Here is a 20,175-nt window from a genome sequence, read left to right on the forward strand (position 1 = left end):
CCCAAACTACACTACACTAACTAAATCCTGCACCCAACACAAACTACACTACACTTTGCCCCTGCAGCATCTCACCTGATCCTGCTGCCGCGATCCTGTCCTCCTCTGCCTGACTGCCACCTTCCAAGGGTCATCCGAGGGTCCCAGCTGTGGTCATCTGAGGGTCCCAGCCATCCCATCCAGAATCCCGGCTCTTCAGTGTCCCAGTCGCCAGATCGTCTTCACTGCAGACAGCAGCCATGCGGTAATCACGCGCTGCTGCCTCGCCGACATCCTCCATGGTAACGGCGTCCTCTTCCTAGTTACGGTGCCCCCTTCTGTGTGACGAGCAGCCCATGTGCGCCTGACGTCATGCGTGACCCCGGCGCACGTGCGCCTGAAGTCATGCGTGACCCCGGCGCACAGAAGGGGGCACTGTAACTAGGAAGAGGACGCCGTTACCATGGAGGATGCCGGCGAGGCAGCAGCGCGTAATTAACACATGGCTGCTGTCTGCAGTGAAGATGATCTGGCGACTGGGACACTGAAGAGCCGGGATTCTGGATGGGATGGCTGGGACCCTCAGATGACCACAGCTGGGACCCTCGGATTACCCTTGGATGGCGGCAGTCAGACGGAGGAGGACAGGATCGCGGCAGCAGTAACCGGTAAGTATGTTTTGGGGCCCAAATACCGTACCTTTAGAATATAAGACGCACCCACTTTTTTCCCCTAGTTTTGGGGAAGAAAAAGTGCGTCTTATATTCCGAAAAATACGGTAATTCGATGTTCTGTCTAACTGCAATATGCACATTTCTTTCAAAGGCTTTCAATAAAATTAAATTGCTTTTAATAGTTGTATCCTTAGACAAGATACAGTGGCTTGCAAAAGTATTCGGCCCCCTTGAAGTTTTCCACATTTTGCCATATTACTGCCACAAACATGAATCAATTTTATTGGAATTCCATGTGAAAGACCAACACAAAGTGGTGTACAGGTGAGAAGTGGAACGAAAATCATACAGGATTCCAAACATTTTTTTACAAATCAATAACTGCAAAGTGGTGTGTGCATAATTATTCGGCCCCCTTTGGTCTGAGTGCAGTCAGTTGCCCATAGACATTGCCTGATGACTACTAATGACTAAATAGAGTGCACCTGTGTGTAATCTAATGTCAGTACAAATACAGCTGCTCTGTGAGGGCCTCAGAGGTTGTCTAAGAGAATATTGGGAGTAACAACACCATCAAGTCCAAAGAACACACCAGACAGGTCAGGGATAAAGTTAATGAGAAATTTAAAGCAGGCTTAGGCTATAAAAAGATTTCCAAAGCCTTGAACATCCCACAGAGCACTGTTCAAGCGATCATTCAGAATGGAAGGAGTATGGCAAAACTGTAAACCTACCAAGACAAGGCCGTCCACCTAAACTCACAGGCCGAACAAGGAGAGCGCTGATCAGAAATGCAGTCAAGAGGCCCATGGTGACTCTGGACGAGCTGCAGAGATCTACAGCTCAGGTGGGGGAATCTGTCCATAGGACAACTATTAGTCGTGCATTGTACAAAGTTGGCCTTTATGGAAGAGTGGCAAGTAGAAAGCCATTGTTAACGGAAAAGCATAAGAAGTCCTGTTTGCAGTTTGCCACAAGCCATGTGGGGGACACAGCAACCGTGTGGAAGAAAGTGCTCTGGTCAGATGAGACCAAAACTGAATTTTTTGGCCAAAATGCAAAATGATATGTGTGGCAGAAAACTAACACTGCACATCACTCTGAACACACCATCCCCACTGTCAAATATAGTGGTGGCAGCATCATGCTCGGGGGGTGCATCTCTTCAGCAGGGACAGGGAAGCTGGTCAGAGTTGATGGGAAGATGGATGGAGCCCCCACTGTCAAATATGGTGGTGGCAGCATCATGCTTGGGGGGTGCATCTCTTCAGCAGGGACAGGGAAGCTGGTCAGAGTTGATGGTAAGATGAATGGAGTCAAATACAGGGCACACTTGGAAGAAAACCTCTTGGAGTCTGCAAAAGACTTGAGACTGGGGTGGAGGTTCACCTTCCAGCAGGACAACGACCCTAAACATAAAGCCAGGGCAACAATGGAATGGTTTAAAACAAAACATATCTATGTGTTAGAATGGCCCAGTCAAAGTCACGATCTAAATCCAATCAAGAATCTGTGGCAAGATCTGAAAACTGCTGTTCACAAACGCTGTCCATCTAATCTGACTGAGCTGGAGCTGTTTTGCAAAGAAGAATGGGCAAGGATTTCAGTCTCTAGATGTGCAAAGCTGGTAGCGACATACCCTAAAAGACTGGCAGCTGTGATTGCAGCAAAAGGTGGTTCTACAAAGTATTGACTCAGGGGGCTGAATAATTACGCACACCCCACTTTGCAGTTATTGATTTGTAAAAAATGTTTGGAATCACGTATGATTTTCGTTCCACTTCTCACATGTACACCACTTTGTATTGGTCTGTCACGTGGAATTCCAATAAAATTGGTGCATGTTTGTGGCAGTAATGTGACAAAATGTGGAAAACTTCAAGGGGGCCGAATACTTTTGCAACCCACTGTATTTGTGATTATTTAGTCGTTAGTCTCTTTGTTGTCCCTGATAGCTAAACACACCTCCAAAACCGCTACAGCCTGTAGGCATACTGGATTAGTCTAGCTCCGTAATATTAACAAACTGACACATCATTGCATTCGAGCGGTTCTGGAGGTGTGGTTAGCTTTCAGGGATAACAAAGAGGCGATTTGCATCATGTGAGACATCAAATGCTTACCTGAATAATCGCAATTACCATCTGTTTTAACCTCCTTGTAATAATCCCGACCTGTGCTCGGGGTAGCCGCTGGAGGCGGTATGCAGAGCAATGCGTGCAGTGGGCGTTTCTATATACCTCCCAGGGATCCCAACGTCGACCGCCATTCTCCTTCCGCTCCTCCGAGGCTCTGCTTCCCCCTGCTGAGATCTCAGGCTGTAGTCAGGACGACAGCCGGCAATCTCACTTTAGGGTTGCAGCGCCATCCAGAGGATGGAGGGAAAACTGCAGCGCTGGAGCCAGAAAGGTGAGTGATTGCTGGAACTGCAGCAGATCTCCCTGTCAGCATGATTTTTTCCAGGTTTAAAGGGAGCAAAAGAATTGCACCGCTTTTAAACCCTAAAATCCGGAAAGAATCATAACGCCAAGGGGGTTAAATGACAACTGACGTGAGAAGAATATGGAGGCTGCCATATTAATTTCCTTTTAAACAATACCAGTTGCCTGGCAGCCCTGCTGGTCTATTTGGCTGCAGTAGTTTGTGAATCACACCAGAAACAAGCATGCAGCTAATCTTGTCAGATCTGACAATAATGCCAGAAACATCTGATCTGCTGCATGCTTGTTCAGGGGCTATGGCTGATAGTATTAGAGGCAGAGGATCAGCAGGGCTGCCAGGCAACTGGTATTTCTTTAAAGGAAATAAATATGGCAGCTGACACATCCCTCTCACAAGCATTTTAGTAGGAGGGCTTTTTGGTCCTTTGTAGCCCCTTACACACTGCTAGGAGTTCTGGTTCACTATGAGCTTGCTGGGCAATCTGTACTATACGAAGTTATGCTTCAGAAGACAGAGCAGGAGGGAGTTCTGCTTTTTCCCTTGACAGAAATTGAAATGAGGAATAAAAGTCCAGTGAATTCAGGGTACAGAGCGCTAGCGCCTCCCCTTGGCATGCCACATATTTTTCTGGAGAAAGGGGGAAGAGGATCAGAGGGCAGAATGGCACCAGTTCTAATCTGTCCAAAGACGTGACAGTGGAAAAGCAATAACTCACAGCTTAAGGTCCTGGGAGCAGAGAGGGTTTTATGTGCAACAGATGTTGGATGTGTATAAAGGTGCGCAGGACTGCTAGTCAAATACAGAGAGCTGAGTCTGCAGGACTGCTGAGCAGGACTGCTAGTCAAATACAGAGAGCTGAGTCTGCCTGACTGCTGAGCAGGACTGCTAGTCAAATACAGAGAGCTGAGTCTGCCTGACTGCTGAGCAGGACTGCTAGTCAAATACAGAGAGCTGAGACTGCCTGACTGCTGAGCAGGACTGCTAGTCAAATACAGAGAGCTGAGTCTGCATTACTGCTGAGCAGGACTGCTAGTCAAATACAGAGAGCTGAGTCTGCCTGACTGCTGAGCAGGACTGCTAGTCAAATACAGAGAGCTGAGTCTGCCTGACTGCTGAGCAGGACTGCTAGTCAAATACAGAGAGCTGAGTCTGCATTACTGCTGAGCAGGACTGCTAGTCAAATGTAGAGAGCGGAGTCTGCCTGACTGTTGAGCAGGACTGCTAGTCAAACACAGAGAGCTTAGCCTGCCTGACTGCTGAGCAGGACTGCTAGTCAAACACAGAGCGCTGAGTCTGCCTGACTACTAAGCAGGACTGCTAGTCAAACACAGAGAGCTTAGCCTGCCTGACTGCTGACCAGGACTGCTAGTCAAACACAGAGAGATGAGCCTGCCTGACTACTGAGCAGGACTGCTAGTCAAATACAGAGAGCCGAGTCTGCCTGACTGCTGAGCAGGACTGCTAGTCAAATACAGAGAGCTGAGTCTGCCTGACTGCTGAGCAGGACTGCTAGTCAAATACAGAGAGCTGAGTCTGCCTGACTGCTGAGCAGGACTGCTAGTCAAATACAGAGAGCTGAGTCTGTCTGACTGCTGAGCAGGACTGCTAGACAAACACAGAGAGCTGAGGCTGCCTGACTGCTGAGCAGGACTGCTAGTCAAGCACAGAGAGCTGAACCTGCCTGACTGCTGAGCAGGACTGCTAGTCAAATACAGAGAGCTGAGCCTGCCTGACTGCTGAGCAGGACTGCTAGTCAAATACAGAGAGCTGAGGCTGCCTGACTGCTGAGCAGGCCTGCTAGTCAAATACAGAGAGCTGAGGCTGCCTGACTGCTGAGCAGGACTGCTAGTAAAATGTAGAGAGCGGAGTCTGCCTGACTGTTGAGCAGGACTGCTAGTCAAACACAGAGAGATGAGCCTGCCTGACTGCTGAGCAGTACTGCTAGTCAAATGTAGAGAGCGGAGTCTGCCTGACTACTAAGCAGGACTGCTAGTCAAACACAGAGAGCTTAGCCTGCCTGACTGCTGAGCAGGACTGCTAGTCAAACACAGAGAGATGAGCCTGCCTGACTGCTGAGCAGGACTGCTAGTCAAATACAGAGAGCTGAGTCTGCATTACTGCTGAGCAGGACTGCTAGTCAAACACAGAGAGCTGAGCCTGCCTGACTGCTAAGCAGGACTGCTAGTCAAATACAGAGAGCCGAGTCTGCCTGACTGCTGAGCAGGATTGCTAGTCAAATACCGAGCACTGAGCCTTCCTGACTGCTGAGCAGGACTGCTATTTAAAAACAGAGAGCTGAATCTGCCTGACTGCTGAGCAGGACTGCTAGTCAAATACAGAGAGCTGAGCCTGCATTACTGCTGAGCAGGACTGCTAGTCAAATACAGAGAGCTGAGTCTGCCTGACTGCTGAGCAAGACTGCTAGTCAAGCACAGAGAGCAGAGTCTGCCTGACTGCTGAGCAGGACTGCTAATCAAACACAAAGCGCTGAGTCTGCCTGACTGCTGAACAGGACTACTAGTCAAACACAGAGAGCTGAGCCTGCTTGACTGCTGAGCAGGACTGCTAGTCAAATACAGAGAGCTGAGTCTGCCTGACTGCTGAGCAGGACTACTAGTCAAACACAGAGAGCTGAGCCTGCTTGACTGCTGAGCAGGACTGCTAGTCAAATACAGAGAGCTGAGTCTGCATTACTGCTGAGCAGGACTGCTAGTCAAATACAGAGAGCTGAGCCTGCCTGACTGCTGAGCAGGACTGCTAGTCAAATACAGAGAGCTGAGTCTGCCTGACTGCTCAGCAGGAGACAGGGAGCTGAGTCTGCCTGACTGCTGAGCTCTTGTGCACGCTGCTCACTAGGAAACTGCATATTCACACAGCGATGTTACCCGACATTGCGTAATATCGTTTTCCAAAAGCAAGTTAGACGATGTTGCCCCCCCCTCCGCAATTTCACATCATTATGCGAAGGACACGGCAGATTGGATCTTTAAGATCCCCGATGACTCTGCACACAGTACCGCGATCACTTACTTCCCGTTTGCACCATCGTGTAATGCCGCGTGATGTCGGGAGCAGGAAGAGGCTTCGCTTGACGACCGTCGCCAAGGGGACGTCACTGGACCCATCGGGCAGTGAGTACGTAGCTTAAGGGCTCTTTTCCACTATAAAATGCGATCGCGATCGCGATTCCGATCGCAATCGCGTTTCAATTTCCACCATGCGATTGCGATTGCGCTACTATACTCATAGTCCAGCTCAATCGCATACAAAACGCGGCAGGACGACGATTGCGCTTTGACCAAAATCGCATCGCAATCGGATCGCACAAATGGAAATTGCTGCTGCAGTTTCCATTAGTTTAATGTACCTTGCGATTTGCGATCAGAAGCAAATCGCAAATCGCAGGCTAGTGGAAAAGGGCCCTTAGTCCCGTGGTGGGTGATTGTTTGTTAACTCATTGCTGCATTAAATTATCTGTTTTTTGTTGGGGGGGGGGGGGGGGTTGTGGTTGGGTTTTTTTTATTCACACTATTAAAGTGGACCTGAACGCTTGCACGGGATGGAAGGAAAGCATGGAGGAATGCACCCAGTATGTATTAAGAAAGTTTAGCCTGTCTAATTCCCCCTCATTTGTGTCTAATCACAAGCAGTAATTGAAACGCTCCTGTGTCAGGTGACTGTCATGGTAGAGAAGTTCATTTGAAAGCACAGGATGTTAACAATATGTCTGCTTCCGTGAAAGCAGGAAGTAGACACACTGCAGATTTATTGCAGGATTTGTATCAGCTGTAACAAAGAAATTTTTTTTTGTAAAGGTTATTATGCTGTTGCTTATCTTTTAGAGTGCCGAGGATGTTCTGAGTTCAGGTCCACTTTAAAGGGAATTCCGCATTTTGTTATAAGGGAAAAAAATGAAACAATCCCTTCCTTTCAGGTCTATAAGTTGCAGGCATTGCATGGAAGCATTATTTCGGCTTGCTTGCTGTGTTTTAATGTAGGCTGTAAAACTCATCCATTCCAAAGTGTTCCCAGCAGAACTAGCAAGAATAGCATGCGCAGAAGACCCGACTGGACCCGACTGAGCCACTAACCGAGGCTGATTGCGGCTGAACGGCAGACCGCGGGAGGACGGGAGGGCTGGAGGAAGCCCGGGTAAGTATCACAGCTTTACACTTTGACGTCTCTGATACACTTTAACATCTGCAAATCATTCAGTCCAGATGAGCAGATGTAATGGAGATATTTCAACTGAACTCACTTATACGTTGCCTGTCCTGCATATTATTATTCATTTATAAACTGCCAACAAGAATAGCCATGTCTGTCCTCCACCTAAGTATAGACGTATCCTTGGTCAAAACAACTGCAAGTGATTGCCCGCATCACCCAGTCCCATGCACGCCTCCAAGACTTTTCAAGAGCTGCTCCAACACTATGGAACTCCCTACCTCCACCCATTAGGGCAGCCCCCTCCTTCAACATCTTCAAGTAGGCCCTCTAAACTCACCTTCTCAATCTGGCCTACCCCCCCTCACAAGTGCTCCAAACCCGCAGCTGAACTCTGGTCCCCTACCTTTTTATGTCCCCACCTCTCCCTCTAGATTGTAAGCCTTTGGGCAGGGTCCTCCTCCTTTTGTGTCCTACCTGATCATGCACCTCCATTACTGTGCACCCATCCTATGGATCTGAGTGAATGCGACTTGCCTAATCTCCATGCTCCCATCCAGTGACTGACTAAGCATTACCTTGTACTCATACTGTGCTGTGTGATCTCCATGCTCCCCTCCAGTGACTAAGCATTACCTTGTACTCATACTGTGCTGTGTGATCTCCATGCTCCATCCAGTGACTAAGCATTACCTGGTACTCATACTGTGCTGTGTGATCTCCATGCTCCATCCAGTGACTAAGCATTACATTGTACTCATACTGTGCTGCCTAATCTCCATGCTCCATCCAGTGACTAAGCATTACCTTGTACTCATACTGTGCTGTGTGATCTCCATGCTCCATCCAGTGACTAAGCATTACCTTGTACTCATACTGTGCTGTGTGATCTCCATGCTCCCCTCCAGTGACTAAGCATTACCTTGTACTCATACTGTGCTGTGTGATCTCCATGCTCCATCCAGTGACTAAGCATTACCTTGTACTCATACTGTGCTGTGTGATCTCCATGCTCCCCTCCAGTGACTAAGCATTACCTTGTACTCATACTGTGCTGTGTGATCTCCATGCTCCATCCAGTGACTAAGCATTACCTGGTACTCATACTGTGCTGTGTAATCTCCATGCTCCATCCAGTGACTAAGCATTACCTGGTACTCATACTGTGCTGTGTAATCTCCATGCTCCATCCAGTGACTAAGCATTACCTTGTACTCATACTGTGCTGTGTAATCTCCATGCTCCATCCAGTGACTAAGCATTACCTTGTACTCATACTGTGCTGTGTGATCTGGTTTGCATGTATTCCTGTATTGTCACATTGCTGTATGTCACCCCTAAATATTGTCTGTAACCTAAACTAATGTCCAGCGCTGCGTAATATGTGGCGCTTTATAGATACAATAAATAAATAATAAATAAGTGAAGGTTACACAGCACAGTGTCGCTCACATGTCATCTCTACAGCATTCATAGCTTTATACCTAGGACTTGTTTAGGACGTGTGATAAAGGACTCGGTGGAATGTAAAAATCCTGGACTTCTCCTGCGGCCAACAAACGCAGAAGTAAAGGAAGAGCTTTGAGTGGAAGATTTTGTCTGTCAGGAAGGGAGACTGCGTGGAGCAGACACAGGAATATGCTGCAGGCCACACTACGGCAAGCCACACGGGACAATTGCTGACTTGGGAGGTAGAGCAGAGCGATTCAATGATTTGAGCAGCCTTCTGACATGCAACAACAGATCCCACTCATCCCAACACGAGCTGCCAATGTTTCTTTCCCTCCAGGCCTAGTACTGCGTACCTATCAATGCTATCATTAAGCTGTTGAGCATGCGTGTGCTGTAAGGCCTCAGCGTATTTATCTGAAGGAAATGGACGGGTTCCAAGGTTTTATGCAAATCTGCACCTGTATAAGTTAAACAAACCTGAAGCGAAAAAAGTAAGCGAATAAATCTGACAGAACCGACAGGTTTTGAACCAGTCCATCTCCTCATGGGGATTCTCAGGGTTTTCTTTGCTTCCAAAAGCATTTGCTGAATGGCAGCTGCTAATTAGTCTAACTGCCAAAATAGTGTGCAAGTAAGTAGAAGGCTGACTGGTATCTTACCGTTTTGGCAGTTAAACTGACATTCAGGAAATGCTTTTGAAAACAAAGAAATCCCTGAGAATCCCCCATGAGCAGATGCACTAGTTTAACCACTTCACCCCCCCAGTGCTAAATTTCTCCGTCCCTCTGCGCACCGCTTCACCCCCAGGGACGGAGAAAGGCGCACTTGTTTGTTTACTGGCTGGGAGTGGGCGGGGACCTCGCGCGCACACTCCAGCCAGCCAGCACAGCAGGTGACTAATTGGATGTTAGGAACAAGCTTTCCTAAATCCAATTAGACGCGCCGATTGCGGACACAATGGAGACTGCTTCAAACAGAAGCAGTCTCCATTGATAACAATGAAATGTAAACAAGCGTGCAGCGCGCGATCGCGCACCCCCGCGACCCGCGCGCGCACGCACACACCCCCGCTCTGCAGTGCAATGATTGGTTATGGGGACCCCAGTCCCCAATAACCAATCATATCACTGAAAAAAATCAATGGAAGCAGCGCTGCAAAGTACAAATCGCGCTGGTGCTTCAGGGGTGAAACCCCTCCGTTGTGAAGTGGTTAAAACCTGCGGTTCTGTCAGATTTTAGAGAGGAACTCCAGTGAAAATAATGTAATAAAAAAGTGCTTCATTTTTACAAAAATTATGTATAAATAATGTTACCCTTTGTAAAATATGTCCTCTCCCTGATTTACATTCAGACATTTATCACATGGTGACATTACTGCTGGCAGGTGATGTCAGTGGAAGGAGATGCTGCTTGCTTTTTTGGCAGTTGGAAACAGCCGTTTCCCACAATGCAACAAGGCTCCCACAGTGTGATGTCAGTACCTCAGAGCTGTGAGGCGCTGACATCACACTATGGGAGGGGTTTCATCACAAAATCAGCCATACAGAGCCTCCAATGATCCGATTGTGAAAAGGTAAAGATTTCTCATGTGAAAGGGGGTATCAGCTGCTGATTGGGATGAAGTTCAATTCTTGGTTACAGCTTCTCTTTAACTGCTCTCCTTCTTTCGCTGGAGTGGTCCTTTGAGGTGTTCCAGTAGCCATCTGGTTTGCTTGTCATTGTTTACAGGGAAGACACAGTAAACCTAGGAGTGGAGACTTATACTGTACTTACCTAATAAATCTGTTACTTGTTTCACGCGAAAATGTGCTCCCTTTAGGGCCTCCTCTACCACATGCGACATTGTTGCCACACCTCCTACTCATGCTATGGCCAATGGAGAGTCCCAAAGTGATGACATCATCATGCAGGCGCAGGCATGCTCACTAGGAGAGGAGCTTAAAAAGGAGGCGGCCCACAACAGTTCAGAAGTCCTGAAAGTACACCGTTTCTGCGCCGCGCCGTTGTCCTTCCTCCCCATCCATAGCAACAGAACGCATGTCAAGGCTGTGGACTTGTGGCGCCTGTTTGCTTCTCGTTAACTACATGCGATTTCCGATTTAGACACAATTTTACATGCGATTCAGTTATTTTAATTGATTCCGATGCTGCGTTTTTTTCTGCATTTTTCTTCTTGTGTTGATAGCATCCCGGGAAGGTGGGCGGGAGAGCAGAGAGAAGGCAGGCGCCAGCTGGCCCAAACAGTTTGTCTAAACACCGCCCCCTAGATTTTACCACCTGAATTATGTGATTCAATTGGCTTCATGGTAGGTCCGGCCCTGAGGTCTACAGACAATTTTGCACAAGCAAAACACGCACAGATTGATGAGTTGATCATAGAACTGAGGGCCCGTTTCCACTATCGCGAATTCGCATGCGTTTGCCGCATGTGAATTCGCATAGCCAATACAAGTGGATGGGACTGTTTCCACTTGTCAGGATTCCTTTGCGTTTTTCTGTGCAGTAAAAATCTGCACGGCAGAGCCATCAGAATTCGCATATCCCATACCGCTATGCGATTCGCATACAATGTATATAATAGGGAATTTCGCATGCGGCATTGGTATGCGAATTTTCATGCGATTTCGCATGGAATCAATAGAAAAGCACACAGGCACTGCCATGGTTAAATTCGCATACATCGACATCCATGCGAAATTGTATGCGAATTAGCATGAAAATTTGCATACAACTGCATGCGAAATTTGCATTCGCATGCAAATTTTTACCGCAGCGATTCCCACCGCACAAGTGAAAACAGGCCCTGAATCATCTATCCTTCCTGTATCTCAGCAGATATTAAACTAGCACGGCCACCACATCGACTTCTTTTTCCAGGGCACTAACTCACCCGCTACAGAGGAGAGTTCACTTTGCAAAATCTGGTGGGATAAAGCCAGGCCCGGTCCGCCCATGATGCCAAGTGAGGTGGCATCCTCACAAGTTTTCCTCATGCAGCAAAAAGTCCAGAACCAGGCCTGGATAAAGCCCTTCAGGAAATACCCAGAGTCATTAACAAGCAGTATAACTAGTCACAAGCAGCCCTTACCGCCCAGACCGGAGAGGTGAAGCCGAGGATTGCCGCTTGCGTTCCTTCTCCGACATAAGGAATGACGTTCTCACCAAGACGGGTGTCCCGGAAAATGGCTCGCAGGATATTTAATGCGTGGACCTAACAAGGTGACAAAATGACAGCATTCAGTTACGGACACCGTATAATTCCCTGTCTATAGAGAGAGCGACAACGTAAGGAACTGAAACTGCTCAGAACTTAAAGAGGACCTGTAGTGAAAAAAATATAATGAATAAAATTGCTAATTATTTACAGTATCCATTCATAGATTATTTAGTCAGTGGTTGCCCATTATAAAATCTTTCCTCTCCCTGATTTACATTCCGAAACTTATCACCGGTGGTGACATCTTTAGTCCTGCCAGGTGATCTGTACAGAATGTTCGTTACTAAGCAGTGGCTGGATGGTGTAATGGTTAAGGGCTCTGCCTCTGACACAGGAGACCAGGGTTCGAATCTCGGTTCTGCCTGTTCAGTAAGCCAGCACCTATTCAGTAGGAGGCCTTTGGCAAGTCTCCCTAACTTTGCTACTGCCTATAGAGCGCGTCCTAGTGGCTGCAGCTCTGGCGCTTTGAGTCCGCCAGGAGAAAAGTGCGATATAAATGTTATTTGTCTTGTCTTGTCTACTAAGAGTTCTATGCACAGAGGGAGATAGTTCTTGCTTGGCAGTTGGAAAAAGCCGTTATTTCTCACAATGCAACGATGTTCACAGACAGGAAACTGACAGAACCATGGTCATGACATCACACTGTGGGAGGGGTTTCACTACAATATCAGCCATACAGACTCCCCCTGATGATCTATTCCAGAAAAGGGATAGATTTCTCATGGGAAAGGGAGTATCAGCTGCTGATTGGGATGAAGTTCAATTCTTGTCTACAGTTCCTCTTGAATGTTTAGCTGCAGGACGATGCAGCTTCCGCTGAGGCCAAGGTTACATTCAATAACCTAATCCTACATTGAATTGACTGAATTTAGACACTGCAACAGCTTCCATTTAACATACAACTGTAGGAGGAAGTTCTCCAATGTATGAAGTAATTGATCCATAATCATTATTACATCAGGTGCATTTTAAAGAGAACCTGAGGCGGTTCCTTGGAGGGCAGATGGAACACAGCGGCATGTTCTCTGCCTCATGCCATGACTCTGTGTCCCCACACCGCCGCCCGCTGCCCCCCCCCATCGCCGCACTATGGCACCCCAAATTTAGCGACAAGATTTGTTGCTAACTCTGAGATAAACGTATGGGAGAAGGGTTCCCTGTTCTAAACGCCCACCAGGGGCATTCCTGCAGAGTTTCCTGAGCTGCCATTGGGCAGCTCTCTCTCTCCCTGGCCACGCCTCCTGCCACTCCCCCGCCTCCCTGCACGCTGTGAGAGATACACACAGTCTCTCTGTGCAGCGTCGTGACCCAGAGGTCACAAAAGTGAAAGTGGGCCATTGCGACCCACGGGAGCGGCATTTTTTGCGGCTACCTGATCTGCTCAGCCCCGCGGATCAGGTAGCCTAATTTTTTTTGTCTTTTTTTGAGCCCACTTCGGGCCCATACCCACGACACAATTTTCCAGACCATTTTCCCAATAACCGGCGATATTTTAAGCGACAGTCATTTCCATGATCTTGCGGTTTGGGTACAGACACGCGATCACGCGTTTAGCGTCATGCAGTGATAACAACCATCATGACAGATTGGATCTTTAAAGCGGACCCAAACCAAACATTTTTTTTAATTCAAAATATTTAGTTGCACCACTCACAACACATACAAAGATAAATAAACACTACTTTCAGCCTATGAGCATTTCAGTGTCTGCTTTTCACCCTTCTCTTTTCATAACTAGGGTTATACAGGTGGCAGCCATTACTTCTGAGCTTAGTAGGAGGTGTTAGATCATGGGTGTGTATGTCATCAGCTACCCTCCCTCACAGGGGCGTCGTCTATGTGAAATCTCACACAAGCTGAGATCACCTCCCCTGTGACATCATCTGTAGCAGCCTGTGTTTTGTTTTTGTTTTTTATTTCCTCCACCAGTTTGCTGGATTCTGTCCCAGCAATATGAAAGGAAGGGAGGGGTTCCTCCAATAAATGTAAAATAGGTTATATTTGTCATCATGCAGCTGAAAAAAAGGCTGCTATTTATTATTATAATTTAGAAAATCGATTTTATTTCTGAAATCTTGTATTTTTAATTTGGGTTCACTTTAAGATCCCTGATGACTACGCGCAAGTACCACGTTCACTTGACTTCCCGTTCACGCTCATGGTGTCACATAGCGCATACCCGCCGGCCAGAAGATGGATCGTTGAACGCTTGTCGTGAAAGGGATGTCGCTGGATCCATCTTCCTCAGTCCGGAGGTGAGCATTCAGCTTTAGTGTACCTGTAGCTATGAGTGCTTCTAGTATCAAAGAATGCTGCAGAAAAAAGCGTTCTCTTCCACAGATAGGTGTGCAAATAATCCACAAAAATACCTCAGCACTAGCAATGGTGTGTAACTCTTCTCTTGTGCTGCTGCTATGTAACCTCCTGCAAACACCCAGTGCTCACAGACAAGGTGACCATCACCAAATATGAAAAAAAAGCACTGATCAGTGTCCAGGGGTACAAAACTACATTTATTTACTCAAACAACTGCACAAATAAAAAACAGACACTCGCATGATGGGTCCTGAACAGCAGGGATCCAATAAACATGAGCAAAGATGAACTCCAGGGAAAATAATGTAATAAAAAGTGCTTCATTTTTACAATAATTATGTATAAATGATTTAGTCAGTGTTTGCCCATTTTAAAAGCTTTCCTCTCCCTGATTGGCATTCTGACATTTATTACATGGTGACATTTTTACTGCTGGCAGGTGATGTCAGTGGAAGGAGATGCTGCTTGCTTTTTTGGAAGTTGGCAACAGCTGTAAACAGCTGTTATTTCCCACAATGCAATGAGGTTCACAGACAGGAAACCGTCAGGACCATGGTCCTCACAGTTTCCTGTGGGAGGGGTTTTACCACAATATCAGCCATACAGAGCCCCCTGATGATCTGTTTGTGAAAATGAATAGATTTCTCATGGGAAAGGGGGTATCAGCTACTGATTGGGATGAAGTTCAATGCTTGGTTACGTTTCTCTTTAATGCACTGATTGTGCGAAGAGGTAATTAAAAACTGAGAGATGCCCACTCTCTAGTTTGTTCCGACCGGTTTTGGCAACTCTGCCATCCACAGCGACCCCGGAGGACGGCGGAATTGTATTTCCTGAACAGCAGTTGCCAAGTCTAACTGCCAAAATAATAAGATACCAGCCAGCCTACCTACTCACCTGCACACTTTTTTGGCAGTTGGACTGAGTACCAGCTGCTCATGGAATGCTTTTGAAACCAAAGAAAACCCTGAGAACCGAACCCCTCCCCCCCTCCCCGACCGGTTTTGGCAATTCTGCCATCCACAGCAATCCCGGAGGATGGTGGAATTGCATTTACTAAACTGCAGTTGCTTAGTCTAACTGTCAAAATAATACGACATCAGCCAACCTTTCTACTCATTTGCACACTATTTTGGCAGTTGGACTGAGTAACTGCCATTCAGGGGTCGCTTAGGAACACAAAGAAAACCCTGCGAATACTCCATGAGGAGATGGACTAGTCCAAAACTTGTCAGTTCTATCAGATTTTAACCGTTTACGTTTTTTGCTGTAGTGTTCCTTTAAAAGGTGTATTTCTGGACTCAGAAATACAGGAGCCAGGTAAATAGCATTTGCAACTTCTAACAACAGGTTCACTTTAAAAAAAAAAGAGATGTTTGTATTTTTCCTGCATTCAACTAATAAAGGAGAGTCCTGGGGGAGAGTCGATTGCATGCAGCAGAAACCTTGCAAAACAACAACTGTTTTCGGTTAAAACCGCATATGTGCATCTTTTCCTACTTAAATCATAGCTTGGATCCCGGCCACATAGCTAGTTAATAAATGATGCCTCACCTCAGACTTCTAAAGTCTTACCGTCCTATTATAGAAACCCCATCATTACTTCATATAACCCTGCGTTTACCTGCGAGCATTAACCATCATTAATTTCATTAACATAAATCAAACCTTGCATCCCAAGGACGACTGTCAGACGCTTTACACGTCAAACCAAAATGCCCCGGGTGCTTCTGGGAAATCTCCCAGACTCGATTTTTTACGAGGGAAAGAAAGGGGGGAAAAAAAACTCCAAGCATGTGACACAGATATTTATCTGGATCTTGAATAAGCCTCGATAGAGGATTGTGCCATAAAAGATGGGGGGACAGAGAGAGATGGTAACAGATGTACACGTGATTGTTCAAACATGCTCGGAGCAGACACACACACACACACACACACACACACACACACAGAAACACACACAGAAACACACACACACACACACACACACACACACACTGTATACACACACACACACACACACACACGCACACACACACTGTATACACACACACACACACACACACTGTATATACACACACACACACACACACACACTGTATACACACACACACACACACACACACACGCACACACACACTGTATACACACACACACACACACACACACACTGTATACACACACACACACACACACACACACACACACAACACACACACTGTACACACACACTATACACACACACACACACACACACACACACACACACACTGTATACACACACACACACACACACACACAGAAACACACACACACACACACCCGCTGACTACATCTGAAGTCAGGAATCTCAGCGATAAAAGTCAGGAATAGGTTTGAGCTTTTTTGCTGTAGTCTGCAGAATCTGAGGTCTCGCTCGGGGCCGCTTGTATAGATGATCAGGGCTGGAGGGCCCACGCTCTGCACTCTGTGGTCTTAAGGGATTGTAAGCCTGACTTACCACTAGCTGAACATTACAGATGCAATATTCCTGGTTAGCGGCCATGTTTTTTGTTTGTAAACACTGCCTAAAACTGGCGATTAATTAAAAGCCAGGATCACGGTGGGGAGCGGCGGAAACGGCAAAGAGGGATCCAGGAGATAACAGTGACTCGATTGGTATGTTTTTTTATTGCACAGATTCTCTTTAAAACAAAAACCTATACCCGCGTTTTAAATTATTTTAAAACAAGCCCAAGTAACTTTGGAAAAGGTGGACAGAGGAAACCTGTGTTGCCTATAGCAACCCCACAGTCCTCCAGTAAAGATGGTGACCGGCTTGTGCACGGTAAACAGATATAAGAGCATTGTGGAGAGGCAGCACTCTGCACAGATGGCTCTCACAGTAAATTACACCCTGCCACCGGCCTGTACAAGTCCTGTATATTTATCCATTAAAGGGCTGTACTGCATATAAACCACACGGGCCAATAGGAGGGACTCCGGTCTATTCTAGTCCACTTCCTACACAAATGTAAATTTACACACCAGAGCACGTGAATTAGGCGACCACAATCGCACCGCTTCATGATAAACATACATATTTACACGAGCAGCTAGAAACTGACCTCATCTCGCAAAACAACTGGCAAAAGGCACAAACTATTCCTCACCATTCAAGGAGCTGGTGGATTACTGGGTTGTGTTGTGCCGGCCAATTGTAGCAGCAGGAAAATGCTGAGTTAGTCTTGGTTCCCATATAAATCTGGACATTTCCATTCCTGTCAGTTTTCAATCAGATTTACCCAACAGGATTACCTGACAGGATTATGTGTGAACATGCCCATAGAAAACTGATACAAGACTGAACTGACAGGACCTGACTGACTGGACATATTTATTTTTTATGTGTGAACCAAGCCATAGAAAACAGATACAAAACTGACAGGACATGACTAGACGCCTTATTCATGTGTGACCAGCCCCAGAATAAGACTGGCTTTGTAGCAGCTCCACAGCTCACCCTTAAAGGGACTCCGTGCACTGTGCCTTTAAGACTCCGACCAGTACTGCAAAGTACTTAACTACTCTACGACCGCCTCATGCCAATGGGCGTGACAGCGGCGGCAGCCGCAGAACCGCCTAACGCCTATTGGCGCCAGGTCCTGGAGCCGGCTACTGAAGGAGATCGCGCACAGGCTGCGTGCGCATCTTCTTCTCGGGGGGGGGGGGGGGGGGCGGAGCTCCACCCCACCTTCAGTCTACGAGCGCCAATCGCCGCTTGGAAGACTGTTAGACTACGTAATCGCCGTCTATTTACATGTACAGCTCTGCGATTGGCAGCAGCGCTGTACTAGGGACAGCCGTGTGACACAGCTGTCCCCTCCATAGGCTGGGGAGTGATCGGCTGTCATAGGCTGAAGCCTATGACAGCTGATCACCCTGATTGACTGGTGGAGGGGGGGGGGGGAGAGAAGGGGAAAGGAAATAAAAAAAGGCAATTTTTATTCAAAAATAAATTAAATAAATATTTATACAAAAAAAAAAAAAATTAAACAACTTTGGAGCGATCAGACGCCACCAACAGAGAGCTCTGTTGGTGGGGGGAAAAGGAGGGGGGGGGGAGATGACCTGTGTGCTGTGTTGTGCGGCCCTGCAGCTTGGCCTTAAAGCTGCAGTGGCCAATTAGGGAAAAAATAGCCTGGTCTTTAGGGGGGTATGACACTGCGGTCCTCAAGTGGTTAAAGAACAAGCGACACCCATGCTAACCTAGAAATAAAAAACACATATATAAGTAGATAAATACTACTTCTACTTACATAACCGATGTATTGTGCTATCCACGTAATGATTCCTGTTAATTTTATAAAGGAAAAGCAGAAAATCCTATACTAGGCAGTGGCAATTTTGCCAAGCTAATGCTGACATCATATCCTCCCTGACTCTTGTTTTCCCTGCTCCCTTCTCTTGCTCATTGTGTATTCATTAGCTGCCCTCCTCCCAGAGTCTTCAGACACTCCCACTGAGGTGTATACTAACAACTGCACTTTTTTTTTTCTCCTCCAATCGCTGAGTCACCTCAGTGAGCAGAGGTGTTTCAGATAAGAAGCTAGGCATGGAAATAAATGGAAGAGGAGTAATATATTATAGATTAGAAGAACACCCAGCATTCAACTGTTTGGCACTGACTACTAAAGGGCCAGTGCTCCGAAAGTATGTGATAACTCCAAACTAGAACAGCAGAAAAAGTTTTACAAGTTTTGAATGCAGGATTAGCATCTTTATCACTTAATACACTCAGACCAGTTGCTGTTGAAATTTGATTTTTATGGTGACAATACCGCTTTAAAGGATACCCGAAGTGACATGTGACTTGATGAGATAGACATGGGTATGTACAGTGCCTAGCACACACATAACTATGCTGTGTTAAAGATCAGGTATGTAAGTGGCTGGCTCAGTCCTGACTCAGACAGGAAGTGACTACAGTGACTACAGCGTGACCCTCACTGATTGTTACGCGTTTTTATGCAAATTTTCATACACAAAAATTCACATTAGTTAAAGATACATAATCTGCCTAGTAACAGCCTAGTCATGGCTGCTAACAACTTCCTGTAACCATGGATCTAATGCAAATTTTCGGGCAAATAATGTGAACATTTGCATTGTCTTTACAAAGCATTGAAGGCGAATCATACGCGGTGTCCAAAAAAATGATACAGGACATCAGATTTTTTCCACGCGTACAGACGCATACGAAAATTTGCATTGAATGGAAACAGCCCCCTTCACTAACATTAGTGGCAAAATCAATGCAAATTTTCTGAAAGAAAAATCTGACACAAAACGCACAAGCGGAATGGAAACAAGGCCTTATGCTAGGCATACACGGTGAGTTTATGCGCCGGTATCGAGCCAGCATCACCGCTCGTCCGCGCGGATCGATTCCCGCTTGTCCCCGCGGGCATGCCTTATTAGCCGCACAATTCCCCACTATCGTCCGCCCGCAGGGATCCAGCGGGGAATCTATCCGGTGGGTCATCTGACCTGTCAGATATTATCAATCGAGCCATCAGCGGCTCGATTGATAAGGACACAAATTCACCGTGTATGCCCAGCATTATGCCTAGTACACACCATACAATTTTCTGTAAGATAGATTTACCTGCCAAATAGATAATTTCCAACAGGTTGGAAATTATCTATCTAACCATGTATCTGCCGAGTAATTAGGCATTGTTCTACTCAGCAGGCGATAACCAGAAGACAATGCACCAGAAATACTGACCAGTCACTCCCAGTACTTTACAGAAAAGAATCTAATTACAGAAAATTTAAAGGTGGCCATACACTGGTCGATTTGTCATCAGATCGACCAACAGATAGATCCCTCTCTGATTGAATCTGATCAGAGAGGGATCGTATGGCCACCTTTACTTCAAA

The 20,175-nt window shown here is 46.6% G+C and overlaps 1 protein-coding gene across 2 annotated transcripts in view; it reads right to left on the reverse strand.

The window, feature by feature from the left end:
- THADA (THADA armadillo repeat containing) overlaps positions 1 to 20,175 on the reverse strand; it is a 782,712-nt gene that overhangs the window by 513,365 nt on the left and 249,172 nt on the right. For both annotated transcript variants that reach the window (XM_068233009.1, XM_068233008.1), the window contains one exon: positions 11,803 to 11,925. In XM_068233009.1, coding sequence (XP_068089110.1) covers positions 11,803 to 11,925 — 123 coding nt within the window. The remainder of the gene's footprint in view (positions 1 to 11,802; positions 11,926 to 20,175) is intronic.

Source organism: Hyperolius riggenbachi, chromosome 4 (assembly GCF_040937935.1).
Source record: "Hyperolius riggenbachi isolate aHypRig1 chromosome 4, aHypRig1.pri, whole genome shotgun sequence".
Lineage (NCBI taxonomy): Eukaryota > Metazoa > Chordata > Amphibia > Anura > Hyperoliidae > Hyperolius > Hyperolius riggenbachi.